General features: G+C 46.3%; 1 protein-coding gene across 2 annotated transcripts; it reads right to left on the reverse strand.

The window, feature by feature from the left end:
• Positions 1-7973: 7973 nt before the first annotated feature.
• On the reverse strand, positions 7974-13439 carry SET (SET nuclear proto-oncogene). 2 transcript variants are annotated; one of them, XM_066256027.1, is made up of 7 exons: positions 12987-13439; positions 11432-11489; positions 10695-10837; positions 10225-10328; positions 10006-10119; positions 8807-8977; positions 7974-8216 (listed from the first exon to the last, which is right to left on the reverse strand). In XM_066256027.1, exons 1-7 carry the CDS (start codon positions 13057-13059, stop codon positions 7989-7991), a joined length of 891 nt encoding a protein of 296 aa, XP_066112124.1. In that variant the 5' UTR covers positions 13060-13439; the 3' UTR covers positions 7974-7988. The 2 variants fall into 2 exon arrangements, with proteins under 2 accessions (XP_066112124.1, XP_066112123.1); XM_066256026.1 differs by lacking the exon at positions 12987-13439 and adding an exon at positions 12253-12668.
• Positions 13440-16270: the final 2831 nt, after the last annotated feature.

Below are 16270 nucleotides of genomic sequence, written 5' to 3' on the forward strand. Positions count from 1 at the left end.
GATTCCCGGCCAGGGCACACAGGAGAAGCGCCCATTTGCTTCTCCACCCCTCCGCCGCGCTTTCCTCTCTGTCTCTCTCTTCCCCTCCCGCAGCCAAGGCTCCATTGGAGCAAAGATGGCCCGGGCGCTGGGGGCGGCTCTATGGCCTCTGCCTCAGGCGCTAGAGTGGCTCTGGTCGCAATATGGCGACGCCCAGGATGGGCAGAGCATCGCCCCCTGGTGGGCAGAGCATCGCCCCATGGTGGGCGTGCCGGGTGGATCCCGGTCGGGCGCATGCGGGAGTCTGTCTGACTGTCTCCCTGTTTCCAGCTTCAGAAAAATGAAAAGAAAAAAAAAAAAAAAAAAAAAAAAAGACCATTAAATAAGTGAATTGGGCCCTGGCCGGTTGGCTCAGTGGTAGAGCGTTGGCCTGGCGTGCAGAAGTCCCGGGTTCGATTCCCGGCCAGGGCACACAGAAGTGCCCATCTGCTTCTTCACTCCTCCCCCTCTCCTTCCTCTCTCTCTCTCTTTCCCTCCCGCAGCGAGGCTCCATTGGAGCAAAGATGGCCCGGGTGCTGGGTGCTGGGGATGGCTCCTTGGCTTCTGCCCCAGGCGCTAGAGTGGCTCTGGTCGCAACAGAGCGACGCCCTGGAGGGGCAGAGCATCGCCCCCTGGTGGGCGTGCCGGGTGGATCCCAGTCGGGCTCATGCGGGAGTCTGTCTGTCTCTCCCCGTTTCCAGCTTCAGAAAAATACAAAAAATAAATAAATAAGTGAATCGACAAATTGATTTTGGAAACATCAATTTGTCGTTCCACTTATTTAGTGGTCATTTTTTTTTACAAGTCTTTATATTCCTTTTTATTCTTCATGACTATTTCAATTTCCAATTAGGAATTTTAGATATTCACTTTAAAATGTCATGTTGTCAAGTAGTATCTTGAAATTCTTATTAGACCGCTGGGTATTGGGTGCTCATTGATGTCAGGAGTCTCCTCTTCTGACCTCTTGGCTTAGCCTTATCTTCCCTCTGTGCTACTGTCGGTCAGGTGAGCTTTGCCTTTAAGGAAGCCAGATGAGCACCAACAGTCACAAGTTCATATCACAGCCCCTCAGCTCTCCAACGGAAATAGAACTTCTCTTCTCCCAGGATTCCATCCAGCACAAGGGACCGACTCATGGGAAATGACTGGTCACATCCATTCTTTTTTTTTTCTTTTTTTTTTTTTTTTTTCATTTTTCTGAAGCTGGAAACAGGGAGAGACAGTCAGACAGACTCCCGCATGCGCCCGACCGGGATCCACCCGGCACGCCCACCAGGGGCGGTGCTCTGCCCACCAGGGGGCGATGCTCTGCCCATCCTGGGCGTCGCCATATTGCGACCAGAGCCACTCTAGCGCCTGAGGCAGAGGCCACAGAGCCATGCCCAGCGCCCGGGCCATCTTTGCTCCAATGGAGCCTTGGCTGCGGGAGGGGAAGAGAGAGACAGAGAGGAAAGCGCGGCGGAGGGGTGGAGAAGCAAATGGGCGCTTCTCCTATGTGCCCTGGCCGGGAATCGAACCCGGGTCGTCACATCTATTCTTTTATGTGCCCTGATACATATTGAATCTGTAACCTTGGTGTTTGGGACACTTTAACCGAGGTACCACCTGGCTGGGATCCCCTTTATTCTTGGCTTTGCTATCAATTCATCTACATTTACATTTGCCTTCCTTGGGTAGTATCTGAACACACAATGTCACCAACTAATGAAGTTGGCACACCACCCTCCTTTTAAAAAGTTCTATTCCTGTTCTAATCATAAAACCCGCAGTCTTTAATATGTGTAACAGAATTTCATTCTTTAATAGCCAGAGTTGCCTGACCTGTGGTGGCGCAGTGGATAAAGCGTCGACCTGGAAATGCTGAGGTCGCTGGTTCAAACCCTGGGCTTGCCTGGTCAAGACACATATGGGAGTTGATGCTTCCAGCTCCTCCCCCCTTCTCTCTCTCTCTCTCTCTCTCTCCTCTCTAAAAATGAATAAATAAATAAAAATTAAAAAAAAAATAGCCAGAGTTCATAGAGAAATTGAAAAGGGCAGAGAACCCAAATCTCTTTCTGGGACCAAGTTGAAACCATGAAACCACTTGTGTTAAAAAGCAGTAATGAGGCCCTGGCCGGTTGGCTCAGCGGTAGAGCGTCGGCCTAGCGTGCGGAGGACCCGGGTTCGATTCCCAGCCAGGGCACATAGGAGAAGCGCCCATTTGCTTCTCCACCCCTCCGCCGCGCCTTCCTCTCTGTCTCTCTCTTCCCCTCCCGCAGCCAAGGCTCCATTGGAGCAAAAGATGGCCCGGGCGCTGGGGATGGCTCTGTGGCCTCTGCCCCAGGCGCTAGAGTGGCTCTGGTCGCAATATGGCGACACCCAGGAGGGTCGCAACATGGCAACGCCCAGGATGGGCAGAGCGTCGCCCCCTGGTGGGCGTGCCGGGTGGATCCTGGTCGGGCGCATGCGGGAGTCTGTCTGTCCCTGTTTCCAGCTTCAGAAAAATGAAAAAAAAAAAAAAAAAAAGGCAGTAATGATAAAGACTTCCAGACCAATTCAGGTCAGGTAACCCTCTGAAGCCCAAAAGGTACCCCAAATTCCCGAGGCAAAAAACTCATACGTTTTATATCCAAACTAACTTATGTGGCCAGATGTAAAGCAAATTTGTCAGCCTAGTCCTCAGTGGATCCTTTACATCTTACTTTTTAAAAAAGATTTTATTTATTCATTATAGAGAGGAGAGAGAAGGGGGGAGGAGCAGGAAGCATTAACTCCCATATGTGCCTTGACCAGGAAAGCCCAGGGTTTTGAACCCGCAACCTCGGCGGCGTTTCCAGGTTGACACTTTATCCACTGCGCCACCACAGGTCAGACTACATCTTATTTTTTAAAGATTATATTTATTGATTTTAGAGACAAGAGAGGGGGGAGAGAGAAATCAGAAGCATCAATTCATAGTAGTTGCTTCTTTTGTGTGACTTCACAGGCAAGCCCAGGGTTTCGAACCAGTGATCTCAGCATTCCAGGTCAACACTTCTATCCACTGTGCCACCACAGGTCAGGCTAAACTCCAATTTAGAGCCAGAGTTGGGTGAACTACTAAGGGCCTGTCATAAAGGTCAGGGAATAGCTCAATCTTTTAGAAGCCAGGACATCATTGGAGAAACCAATGTTACTTTCTTTTTTTAAAAAAATTTTATTTATTTATTTTATAGAGAGAGAGGGAGAGAGAGAGAGGAGAGGCAGGGGGGAGGAGCTGGAAGCATCAACTCCCATATGTGCCTTGACCAGGCAAGCCCAGGGTTTCGAACCGGCAACCTCAGCATTTCCAGGTTGATACTTTATCCACTGCGCCACCACAGGTCAGGCCAATGTTACTTTCAACTGGAGAGGATCTAAAATAGAACACCCTTAAGATTCTGAAATTAAAGCCATAACAAGCTACTGTCTGTTATGCCCGAATTCACTATAAGTTACCCTCATAAACTGAGCATATTACAGCTTGGAAAGAGGATGTCCTTGTCCCAAATTAAACAGCTATTTGCTCATCTTTTTAAATATCCTTGTATCAAAGGAGCTTTGAGTCCTTCATCTAGCATTTTCCAATATATACTTGCCCAAGGGCCAGCCTCAGAACTCCCCTTGTAATTGGGAGTTCACAACACACACTAGCTACTCTGTAACCACTTTCCAGCATATAAAGGTTGCCACTTCGGTTTCAAAGCCTAGCCAGCACTCTTGCAAGATTTGCAGGCACAGGGGGAGGATCTGAAGGGCCATCTCACTAGTTAGAAGGAAATTACTTTTAGAAAAATATCTTTTACCACATTCCCAAAGTAAAATCTCATAAAATCCTATTTCGGCCCTGGATGGGTAGCTCAGATGGTTAGAGCACTGTCTTAATACACCAAGTTGCAGGTTTGACCCACTAGGGCACAATACAAGAATCAATCAATGAATGTATAAATAAGTGGAACAAATTACCCTCTAAAATCAATTAAAAAAATAACTCTTGCCTGACCTGTGGTGGCGCAGTGAATAAAGCGTTAACCTGGAAACACTGAGGTTGCCGGTTCAAAACCCTGGCTTGCCTGGTCAAGGCACATATAGGAGTTGATGCTTCCTGCTCCTCCCACTTCTCTCTATCTCCCCCCTCCTCTCTAAAATAAATTAAAAAAAAAAACAAACCACATGTAAAAATAACTCTTATCTCAGGTGACCTATAACCTAACAGTGCCAGGATCTCACCAGCACATAAAAACCACTTTGGCAAGCTGTAACTTTGTGAAACAATAATCACAGGCTTCTTCAGTGTGTATTAACTCAAGTGATTCCCCCCCTCTCAGGAACTTACTGTTTCACTTATAAGAGTATTTTGTATGTCTTATGTATACCTTTTGGTGTACGTTACCTGTGCTATTCTTAAGACTTCCCACACTTTCCCATAACGATGAACACAACAAAACAAAAACTCACCATCTAAACCCAAAAGCAAGAAACACTTCTCTACAAGACAAGGACAATGACCCCAGTCAAAAAAAAAATCTTTATGTTCCTTTATTGGAGCAAGATTCCTGACCAGTATACAGTGATGTATTTACTAAACAGAGACCTGTGCAGAAATTACATACTATCCATCTAGATAGGTTTCCATTACACTTTGCCTATTGATGGGATAGTTCCATTTATAAAGTTTTATACATCAAAGAGCTTTGAATCTGACCAGGCTGTCCATTAATCCATCTCTGAGAAAGTTAAGTGGCATTTAATTTCAGCTACTATATTTTACAGCATTAAAAAGCTTAGGCATTAGGTAGCTTCTCAAAATGTTGTTCCCTGCACAGTGGCATTGAGCAGACGGAGCACAGTCCCACATCTCGCCCAGAATCGCACAGAAGGGTCTTATTTGAGAACAATACACTAAATAGCTGGTACTTAGAAACAAAAGTACTCCTGAGTTTCTTAACCACCAATACGAGCTTCTTACTCTGAGCCTGTCTTCTCGGCCATTTTATAGTGCCAATAGAGACTCGCCAGCAATAGCCCCATTGTGTAACTCGGCAGTAGAGCACCAGGTCTGTCTGATGGTGGTGGCAGGCACTATTGTTCTATCCAGGTAAATACAGACCCATTTTTTTAAATGCCAATTTCAAATACAAAATAAAGGGTACAACATACTCAGAACTGAGTTTTGAGCAATCTGGTATCCCAAATGATTTAAAATTGATAGTAAATTGTACTCATGATGTTTCCCAGCTATGGAGACATTAATACATTGATTCAAATCCCTTTACTCAGTCTACATAGCCCTGAGGTCATCCTGCAAAGTGCGTATAAAAAAATATGGAGTTAGGCTAACCAAGTTTGACAGTATGTTACACAAGTCAAACTTGAAATCTGTACTGAGAGAAAAGCATCAAACCCTTTGTGTACACATTTAGTTTTATTGTAACAAAGCAACTTGTACACTTTGAACGTTTAAAACTGAGCATCATCTTTCCTTTCCAGTGAAACAAAAAGAAAATTTAAAAATAAACAGGAACAAAATTACAATAGAGCAATGTCAATTCTGAATAAGATCCTACAGGTTCTGCTGATTCTCCCATCGAGTGGCAGGGCTCAAGTCATCATTAGGAGAGAATTTTATTTTAAAAGTGTCATCTTAAACTGCAAGGATGTCCGTTAAACATCACAATTAAACATGCCAAAGGAGAAGCCATGTTGTCAAAATGCCCACTTAACCCACCCAAACATCTCAAACCCACCCTTTGCTGACCTTCTATAACCCCCCCCCATTTTTTTAGTTTTTTTTTCTTTTTTTAAACAAGAGAAAGTAGACAGATACATGTTGGTAAATGCTAACTGTCCATATTCACATAGAGACACAGTGTAATCTCTGAGCCCAATATACAGAGAAAGGAGGAAAAAAGCTAGAATTCTATGCACTACTACACAGGGGCCTAGCACCCTCCAGCTTCCAGCAGAGCTAAGGGAGCGGAAGGTTTTTCTTTTTTCCCACAGAGCACGGTGGTGTTGATTTTATGAAGTTTTTGTTGAGACAGGAAGGGATAAAAATGAATTTGGAACAGAAAGTGGCAGAGATTCTTTTCCCACTGTATTCGCTTAAGGTACATTCCCCTCCCCAAATAAGGTGAGAACCATGGTGTGTAAAAGAGAGAAAAGAGACCTCAAAAAAACAGGGCGACTGAGCACAAGAGGGGGGGAAAAAAAAAAGACTGCAACTTGCTCCCAGGGACTGGAGAAAATTAAAAAAGGGGGTTGGAATCCATCAGTGTTCCATTAGTCATCTTCTCCTTCATCTTCCTGTAAGAAAAAGTGGGCAGTTAGGGTTACTCCTTTCAAGTTAATTCTAAAGTCATTCCCCAACATTCACAGGCACTATAATGGATTCCACAGAATAGGACATGCTACTAGAACATCTAATTTTATGAGCCTATATATCACAAACTATGCATCAAACAAAACACCAGCTGAAGACCCAGTGATGTTATTTCAGACAATTTAACTTATAGCACTAACCAAATAGCTGCATGTCTTCTAGACCAAATTATCCAAACCAAATCCAATCTGTCAGAATTTTAGTGTGTCTAAAGCAAGTAATCAGTGCTGGCCGGATGGCTCAGTTAGTTAGGCTTTGTCCTGAAGCTCTGAGGTTGCCAGTTTGATCCCTTGGTCGGCACACAAAGAAACAGATTTATATTCCTGTCTGGTTTTTGTTGTTGTTTTCATTTGGGGGTAGGGAGGAGCAGGAAGTATCAACTCCCATGTGTGCCTCGACTGGGCAAGCCCAGGGTTTCGAACCGTGACCTCAGTGTTCCAGGTCAACGTTTTATCCACTGCACCACCACAGGTCAAGCTCTATATTCTTGTTTCTTATCTCTTTCTTACTTTTCCTTCCTCTCTAAAATCTCTCAAAAATTTTTAAATAATTAAAGTGCAAAGTTGTTATTTGGGAGATGTCTCAGAATTTGACCAGCTGCATTATCCCTATCACATTCACGAAGGACTGGTTAGGTAAGGACAAGATTGAGTCGTCATAAAAACTAAACACAGCTGACATATGGAGGCGCAGTGGATCAAGTGTTCACCTGGAACGCTGAGGTCACCAGTTCTAAACCCTGGTCTTGCCTGGTCAAGACATATACAAGAAGCAACTACGAGTTGATGTGTCCCACCCCACCTTCTATCTCTCTACTCTAAATATCAATAAAATCTAAACCCCTCAACACACACACACACAAAAGGTAAGAAAAATGTGTAACTGACCACTTTAAAAAACAAAACCACGGCCCCGGACGGCTGGCTAAGCAGTAGAGCATCGGCCCAGCATGTAAAAGTCTCAGGTTCAATCCCCAGCCAGAACACACAGGAGAAGCGCCCATCTGCTTCTCCACCCTTCCCCCTCTCCTTTCTCTCTCTACTGTATCTCTCTCTTCCTCTCCTACAGCCAAGGCTCCATGGGAGCAAAGTTGGCCAGGGCACTGAGGATGGCTCCATGGCTTCTGCCTCAGGCGCTAGAATGGCCCCATTTGCAGCAGAACAAATGGGCTGAGCTTCGCTCCCTGGTGAATTCTGGTTGGGCGCATGTGGGAGCCTGTCTGTCTGAAACCTCCCACTTCTCACTTCAGAAAAATACAAAAACAAACAACAAAAAAAACCCACACAACAAAAAACACAACCACAAAAGACACCTAGTTAAATCGCTGATACTTATCAAAATTTCTTTCAATGGCCCTGGCCAAGTAGCTCAGTTGGTTGAAGTGTCATCCCAAAATACCTAAGTTTTGGCTTTAATCCCCAGTCAGGGCACATACAAGAATCAATCGATTAAGGCAAGAATAAGTGGAACAAATCAATGCTTTTCTCTCAAAAAAAATCAAGAAATAAAAAACCCAACTCTTTCAATATTGGGCAACAAAATAGCTTATCTTTTTTATAAGATAATTAGATACTGAGTCAGTTCCATCTTAAAAGATGTATAACCTCCAAAGTAACATGGTGAATTCTATAAAGATTATCTTTCTGGACTTCACCAAATTTTCTTTTACCTCTCCTTCCTCCCCCTCATCATCATCTTCATCTTCTTCACCTTCATCCTCATCCCCTTCTTCATCAATATCTTCCAACCCTTCTTCTTCTTCATCATCATCATCATCTTCTTCTCCTTCCCCTTCTTCATCATCCATGTCAGGAACCTAAAAAAAAAACCACCCAAATTACATTAAGAAGTCATTGTCAGGGGCAGGGGGAGTACACTGAGTGGGTCACTGGTCATGTCAACACAGTAAATTAAAAATAAAAAAAGAATTTTCTAACAAATGAAACAAATGTAACTTTGAATAAAAAAAAAATATTTCTCAGCCCTGGCTGGTTGGCTCAGTGGTGGAGCGTCGGTCTGGCGTGCAGGAGTCCCGAGTTAAAATCCCGGCCACGGCACATAGGCGAAGCATCCATCTGCTTCTCCACTCCTCCCCTTCTCCTTCCTCTCTCTCTCTCTCTCTTCCCCTCCCGCAGCTGGGGCTCCACTGGAGCAGGGGATGGCCTGGGCGCTGAGGATGGCTCCATGGCCTCTGCCTAGGGCGCTGGGGTGGCTCTGGTCACAGCGGAGAGGCGCCCCAGATGGGCGGAGCATCGCCCCCTGGTGGGCATGCCTGGTGGATCCCGGTAGGGCTGTAGGGCGCATGAGGGAGTCTGACTGACTGCCTCCCCATTTCCAACTTCAGAAAAATACAAAAAACAAACAATCAACAACAACAACAAAAAATACAAAACATTCTCAACTTACCAAGTAGTACTGTAATGGATTTGGCCAAATATCATCTTTGATGACTTCTCCTAATTCATCAGCACCTGCATCAGAATGGTCAGTAAACCAGGTAAAGAAGCTCTCTGGTTCCTCATGCTGTCTCTTTCTGCTGGCTTTATTCTGCGTTTGACTTGAACGTTTCGTCAAATCCTAAATGGAAATGGAAGAATTTTTTATATAGGCTCTTTATACCTATACTCCCTAGAATTCTAAACCTACAAAGACTGTTCCAAGTTTTTATGACAAACTTTTCCTAAAAAGGTACCATCTAAACTTGGCTTTTTCATAAAATTAGTTCTACTTTTAACAACCAGTCTGAAAGTGTAATTTAAAATATGGCCCTGGCCCTGTCAGGTTTGGCTCAGCAGTAGAGTGTCAGACCAGCATGTGTAAGTCCTGTGTTCAATTCCCAGTCAGGGCACACAGGAAAAGCACCCATCTACTTCTCCACCTCTCCCCTTCCCCATCCTCTGTTCCGCAGCTTCAAATGATTCGAGCAATTTGGCCCTGGGCATTGAGGATGGCTCCATGGCCTTGTCTCAGCACTGAAGTAACAGCAATGGAGCAGCAGCCCCACATGGGCAGAGCATCGCCCCCTAGTGGGCTTGCCAGGTGGATCCCAGTCCAGGTGCATATGGCAGTCTGTCTCTGCCTCCAAGCCTCTCACTGAGTAAGTAAATAAATAAAACACATAAAAAATTAAGTAAAATATGCCCATATGCCCCTGGCTAGATAGCTCAGGTGGTTAGAGCATCATCCCCAAACACCAAAGTTGTGGGTTTAATCCCCGGGTACAGCACTTACTAGAATCAACCAATTAAAGTGTAAATATAATCACTAATCAATGTTTCTCTCTCTCTCTCTCCCTTCTCCTCTTTCTAAAACAAGTAAAATTAAATAGACACACGCTAAGAAAATACACCTATAAATGGGATTTTGGAAATCTGCATGCCATTTAAAGACCTTGGTCACCAATTGAAACCATCTAAAAACTAGTCCATTTCTTTAAGAACATTCACTGTTTGACTTGAACACACTAAAGTTCTTTTTTTGAAATATTTTAAGAGTTTGCAAAAAAAAAAAACACAACAAAACACTATCAAAGAGCCAAAAATTAGTAAATGATTCAACTAAACCAAAATATACAAAACAGTTTCCCCCAATAATTATTCAAATACCTTTCCAGATTTCCATTTGATTTCAGTGGACTTTGAAGATGGATCACCACTCTCATTCAGATGGAATTCTTTGGAGAGAACTTTATTTTCGAAGTAAGGATTTTCATCAAAATACTATAATAAATGATTAGAAGATTAGAAATCAATACAAACAGCTCTTTCTAACCAAAACTTGAGCTACCATTTCCATGGTAGCAAACAAGAGTTACTGATACTCACAAAATCTATTCTGTAACCTGATTTAATATCTTCAAATTCTGTCACTTCAACTCTTGTCAAATAATGCAGCGCCTCTTCATCCTCTTCCCCAAGCAGTGCAGACACTAGACCAGCAAATTATAGGTCAAGAGAATGTTAAAGACAAGGATTAAGCAGCAACTTAAGTGCCTATAAAAAGTACTTTAAAATTTTCCCCAAATTTAGTGGCCATTTCTGGTTTCATAAATACATTATTAACTGAAAACCAAATGGCTCAGAGTATCAGAGCTAACACTATCTTTTTAACAAATTAAAGAAAATCCTCAGAATACAGGTTCTTTAAAATAGATAGAAAACATTATTACAATCCCCTGCCTGTTTCTACCTCTGTGTTTAACCAACATTTTGGACTAAATCCTCAACCAAGGTTCCTCTCAACCTTAACAAGTAGACACCCCACACGCAATTAACAATACTCTGACATAACATACCTTGTGGATGGTTGACAAATGTTGTTACCCAAAAATTTGGGATTTTGGCGATCAATTCTGACCTCTTCTGAAAAAATGGTTGGCGGAGTTTGTTATATTTCTGTTCTACTTTCAAAATCTCCTCACTGGCTTGCTCATTAAGTCTGAAGCAAATGAAAATACACATTGACAATGACAGTACTTTAAGAAATACAAAAATCTTTAAAACAATGCAAAGTGCCTATTTATAATAATGTCATCTAGATTTTTAACCTATAAACTTAAGTAAAAACTAAGATGTAAATTTGATCTGCGATGTATTCAACAAGTTTTTAAACCAAAGTGCCCATACTACGAATTTTGGCAACACTGTATATTTACTTCAATTACTCTACTACCAGGCTTACTTCAATTCTGTCTCCCTCAACAGGAAAAAGACTGCTAATAAAGTAACATTTAAATGGAAAGTCAGAGCAACAATGATGCCATAATGTGCAACTGTCACAAGTCCATGCGCTACAATTCAACTTGTACCCTTTGTAAGCAAACCCAATCTTTTATCAGGTCAATGTACTTTCATCAAAAGCTTTTTTGACTACAAATATTTCACTGAAAAATAACACTGACACTTATTTCCAAATAGGTTGTAACCACCTCTACTTAGTGGACACACATTTGACCAGTTTCAAAGATGACCAGACAGACCATAAGGTACATTTCAGAAAACTTCTCCAAAGTAGATTGAGAAAAACTTTTACCTGTCTATTTCATTTTGTACTTCATCAATATGTTCAATTGCTTCTTGCTGTTCTTTTTCTGCAAGAAAACGGTGCATAAAACTCAATACTTCTTAGAAAATACGTTTAAACAAGCTTTCCTGAAGTTAACACTGTCTGGTAAGTTGTATCATTTAGCTGCTTGTAAAACCAAAAGATAGTGCCTACAAGGCATGGCCTCCACGTGTTCAAGCACAAAGCTGACAAACTACTTAATTCAAAGACTACTCACAAATCATGCCATCTGCTAGGCTATTCAAAATGTTTGCAGCACTTTGAGAGTTACATTACAAAAAAGAACGGTTATTAAAGTTTCTATTATAAAAAATGAATAAACCTAATTCAGAAAACCTTAAGCGATTCTTCTTTATATTATATACCTGTAACACACTAGTACCAGCTGTTAACCAGAATACAAAATTAACCTAAGATTTAAAAACCAAGACACCACCGATATCAATGGTTTAATCACTCTTTCTAGAAAGATGAAAATGACAGTACCTACAATTAAAACACCAGACACGCCTACTACGACAGAGAAGGGTCCCAAAACTACCCCGCTATCGTAAACACTCGGCTTTATCTACTTAAAAAACGAACCCCCAGATGCGTATCTGACATTTCTCACCCCTCTAACCCAATTTCAGGCGGACTGATCTCAAATGCGGCCCAACGCGATCTTGGGGCACACTCACAGGGAACCGAGCATTAAGTCAGAAAACTACTAGCCACAGAAAAGAGAGGTACGGGGAGAGTGCTATGCAAAAGGTGCCCTTTTGTCCGGCAGAGACGGCAAAACCTACGAGCTAAGTGGGCGTGCAGGGGCCTGGACGCGCGGCCCATTTCCGGTAAGCATCCCGGGGTTCGCAGCCCCCCTGCCGAGAAAGCCTCGCCGGAAAAGGCAGGTTTTCGGCAAGCAATTGTAAAGCCCCTCCGCCGCCACGGCCGCCGCGCCAGGCTTCCCAAAGAGCTGGCGCGCGGGGCAGGCCGGCCCACGTGGGGGGCGCCCGGGGATGCCGGAGCATCCTCCGAGGCGGCCCGGGCCCCGCGCGCGGCCGGCCGCGTGCTCCCCCGCGCGCCCACCCCGTCCGGGCTCGAGGCGGCGGGCCGCGCCGGGGCCGGCCTCCAGGTGCGGGGCCGGGGGCGCCGCCCGCGGGCCGGCCGCGCCGAGGGAGCCGCGCCGAGGCCCGGGCGCGGGGCCGCGGCCGGCCGCACCATGTGGCGGCGACGGCGGCGGATGGGAGCGAGGCATCATGGCGGAGCACAATAAAGAGAGGCTGCTCGGGAGGGAGGGAGGGGGAGGAGAGCGAGGGAGGGGGGAGAGGAAGGGGGGGTCTCCTCCGCCCGCGCGGCCCAGGCCCGGCGCCCCCGCCCCGCCGCGCCGCCCGCCGCCCGCCCGGCCCCGCGCGCACAAAAAGGGCGCCGAGCCGTCCGCCGGCCCGTCCGCCCGCGACCCCGAGCCCCGCCGGCGGCCTGCGGGCCGGCCGGGCGGCGAAGATGGCGGCGCGGGCCGGCCCCCGCCTCGCCTGCTCCTCACCTGAGGTCTCGTCGGCCCCGTCGTGGTTGGAGTTGAGCTCCTTTTTACTGACTTTGGCCGCCGGCGCCGACATGGTGCTGCTCCGCGGTCGGGGGGGGAGCGGGGAGGGGGAGAGAAGGGAAGGCAAAGGGGGCGGGCAGCGGCTTCCCCTCACGCCAGACGCGCGGGCGCTCGCTGGGTCCGGCCGCCTCCTTCCAGCGCCCGCTCGCTCTCCCTCCCCCTGGCTCACACCCGCTGCCCTCGCAGCCTGCGGACGAGGGAGGGGCTGGGGCGGCGTGCCGGGCCCGGCCCGGGCTCCTGCTTACGGAGGGGAGGCGGCGGCGGCGGCGGGCGGGCGTGCGAGCGGCTGGGCTCCTTCACTCACGCTCCGCGCTCTAGCTCGCTGCTGGTTCTCCCCGAGCCGCCTCCTCCTCCACCTCCTCCTCCTCGCGGCGAGGGGCGGGCGGCAGGGCGCAGGCGCGCCAGGCCCCGCGCGCATGCCCCGCCCCCAGCCGGAGAGGCTCGCGCCGCTCCGCCATAGGCTGGGGCGCCGGGCCGAGGGGGTGGAGCCTCGGCGAGGAGACACAGGGCTTGCTGAAGAGGCGGGAGGAAGGAACGCGGCGACGTACGAGGCCGGCCCCCCCGCGCCGTGCTCCCCTCCCCCGCTTTCCCCTTCTCCAGCGCGACCCGGGACATTTGCGCGCTACGGCGCGCGGAGGCCTGAGAGGCGGGGCCTCGCCGGGCTGCGCGCTGGACCCCGGGAGGATGCATCACGTGGTGGCGGAGCGGCTTCCCTTCTCTGCGAAGAACTGTTCGCAGTCCCCAAAAGTGCAGGCCTTGTAGTTAATGTTGGGACCCATAAATATATCCATCCCCGGTTCTGCGGCCTGGGACAAGGCTGGGGCACCTCTCTTCGTGGGGGAAGGAAGACGGCACCTCCATCCTGTTTTCAGGATGGGGCGGTAAGCCGCTATCCCGACTTACACCAGCTTGTTTGCAAAGCTTGAAGCTGTCCAGCCCACAAGCTGTGTGCCCTTGGGCAAGTCACTTTCCCCCCCTCTACCTATATACTTTATAAAACTATAAAATGCAAAAGAGCCCGACAAATGGGAACATTTGGTCAGCTGTGACATTTAAGCTGGACCAAAATGAAATGTAAGTTCTCTGAGGGCAGGAAGATGGGTCCTTTTGCCCCATTTCAGTGCCTAATGCTTGCGAGAAACCCTACCTAGTGCTAAGCAACAGACTTGGCAACGCGCAGCTTGCGCCTCATTGAGGCCACACAAACTGACTAACCGGGTAGAAAGATGTTAAATTCGTTTTGCCCTGTCAGAGATGACCCGACCAACAAAGCCTGCTTTAGAGGCCAAGTCTTAAACCATTAAGTAGGGCCAAGTATTTCCGTTCAAATAATGCTTTCCAGGTAATACAAATGCATCTAACTCTACTTCCTCCATGGCCCCAAGACAAGGACCTCAAAAAGTTTCCCTGAGGGTTTATGACCAGAATTTAAGATTGTGTAATTTACCTTCCAGCAAGCACATTTTACAGTGTCTTTATTGTTCAAGACAGTGCTTGGTAAGTGATTGATAAATGTTAAATAATTAGCATCCAGTCTATGGATACAGAATACAAATACCTTCGGGGGACTTGCCCCCAAGCCCAGAAATTCATCTCCTGCCCCTCCGAACCTGATTCTCAATAAAGTACAGCTCAATCCCTACCTATCTCAATTGCACAGGCTTGAAGAATTCGTAAATGTTTGACAACCAGCTCCCAAAAGAGAAAAAAAAAACACCAAAAACCCTGATTTGTAACATTTGCTGATTTCGATGATGTATAAATAACTCACCATGGCCAATTTCCGGCTACCACTGTGATATCACTGAACAGAGTTGGAAGAAATACCAGGCACTAACACCACTGAAGCATGTACCATGGGCCACAAGCTGTGATAAGCACATCATTTTCTCATTTAATCATCATGAAATACAAGGTAGGTATCAATATAATATCCTCATTTCACACATAAACTTTTTTTTAATGCAAGTGGCAGAGTCAAGATTCTAAATCAGGCTAGTGGCGCAGTGGATAGAGCCTCGGACTAGGATGCGGAAGGACCCTGGTTTGAGATCCCGGGGTTGCCAGCTTGAGCGCGGGCTCATCTGGCTTGAGCAAAAAGCTCACTAGCATGGACCCAAGGTCGCTGGCTTGAGCGGGGGGGGGGGGGGGGGGGGGGGGGGGGGGGGGTTAACCAGTCTGCTGAAGGCCCGCAGTCATGGCACATATAAGAAAGCAATCGCCTGACTTGTGCTGGCGCAGTGGATAAAGCGTCGACCTGGAAATGCTGAGGTTGCTGGTTCAAAACCCTGGGCTTGCCTGGTCAAGGCACATATGGGAGTTGATGCTTCCTGCTCCTCCCCTTTCTCTCTCTCTCTCTGTCTCCTCTCTCTCTCTCTCTCTCTCCTTTCTAAAATGAATAAATAAAATAAAATAAAAATCAAACCCCCGGGCTTGCCTGGTCAGGGCACATACAAGAATCAACTACTGCAATTTGATGCTTCCTACTCCCCTGCCTCCCTTTCTCTCTCTAAAGTCAATAAATAAAATCTTTAAAAAAATAAATAAATAAAAAAAGAAAGCAATCAATGAACAACTACGGTGTCGCAATGAAAAACTGATGATTGATGCTTCTCATCTCTCTCCATTCCTGTCTGTCTGTCCCTATCTATCCCTCTATCTGACTCTCTCTGTCCCTGTAAAAAAAATTAAAATTAAAAATAAATAAATAAATCAGGCTAGTGGACAGCAAAGCCCCTGACCTAAGGCATTTTTCCCTTTTTTTTATTTTATTTTTTTACATGACCTACCTAAAGTAGAGGTGTATTTGACATCAGGATCCGGTGCTCAAGTACAGTACACACAAAACAATGCTTTACCCTTACTAAGTATAATGTGACACTTAAGCTTCTATTTTCTTTTCTTTCTTCTTTTGATTTTAGAAAGAGAGGAAAGGAGAGACAGACAGAAACATCAATGTGTTTTTGTGTGCACCCCAACCAGGGATCAAACCCACAATCTTTGCATATCAAGACAACAGTAACCAAGATTTCTGGTCAGGGCTATTTTTCTCTTTCTTTCTTTCTTTCTTTCTTTTCTAAAGATATTTATTCATTTTTTTAGAAAGGGGGGGGAGAGAGAGAGAGAGAAGGACAGGAGCAGGAAGCATCAACTCCTATATGCCTTGATCAGGAAAGCCCAGGGTTTCGAACCTGTGACCCCAGCACTTCAGGCTGATGCCTCAT

This window comes from Saccopteryx bilineata, chromosome 2, assembly GCF_036850765.1.
Source record: "Saccopteryx bilineata isolate mSacBil1 chromosome 2, mSacBil1_pri_phased_curated, whole genome shotgun sequence".
Lineage (NCBI taxonomy): Eukaryota > Metazoa > Chordata > Mammalia > Chiroptera > Emballonuridae > Saccopteryx > Saccopteryx bilineata.

What these genes read in the sequence shown, in the direction of transcription:
- SET (XM_066256026.1), bottom strand. Translation starts at nt 12,667, where the DNA reads ATGGTGCGGCCGGCCGCGGCCCCGCGCCCGGGCCTCGGCGCGGCTCCC. An exon ending in TCAAATGGAAATCTGGAAAG is followed by an intron (nt 8,978 to 10,005) that starts GTATTTGAATAA and finishes ATTTCCATTTAG; the next exon opens with GATTTGACGAAACGTTCAAG. An exon ending in ATCCATTACAGTACTACTTG is followed by an intron (nt 8,217 to 8,806) that starts GTAAGTTGAGAA and finishes TTTTTTTTTTAG; the next exon opens with GTTCCTGACATGGATGATGA.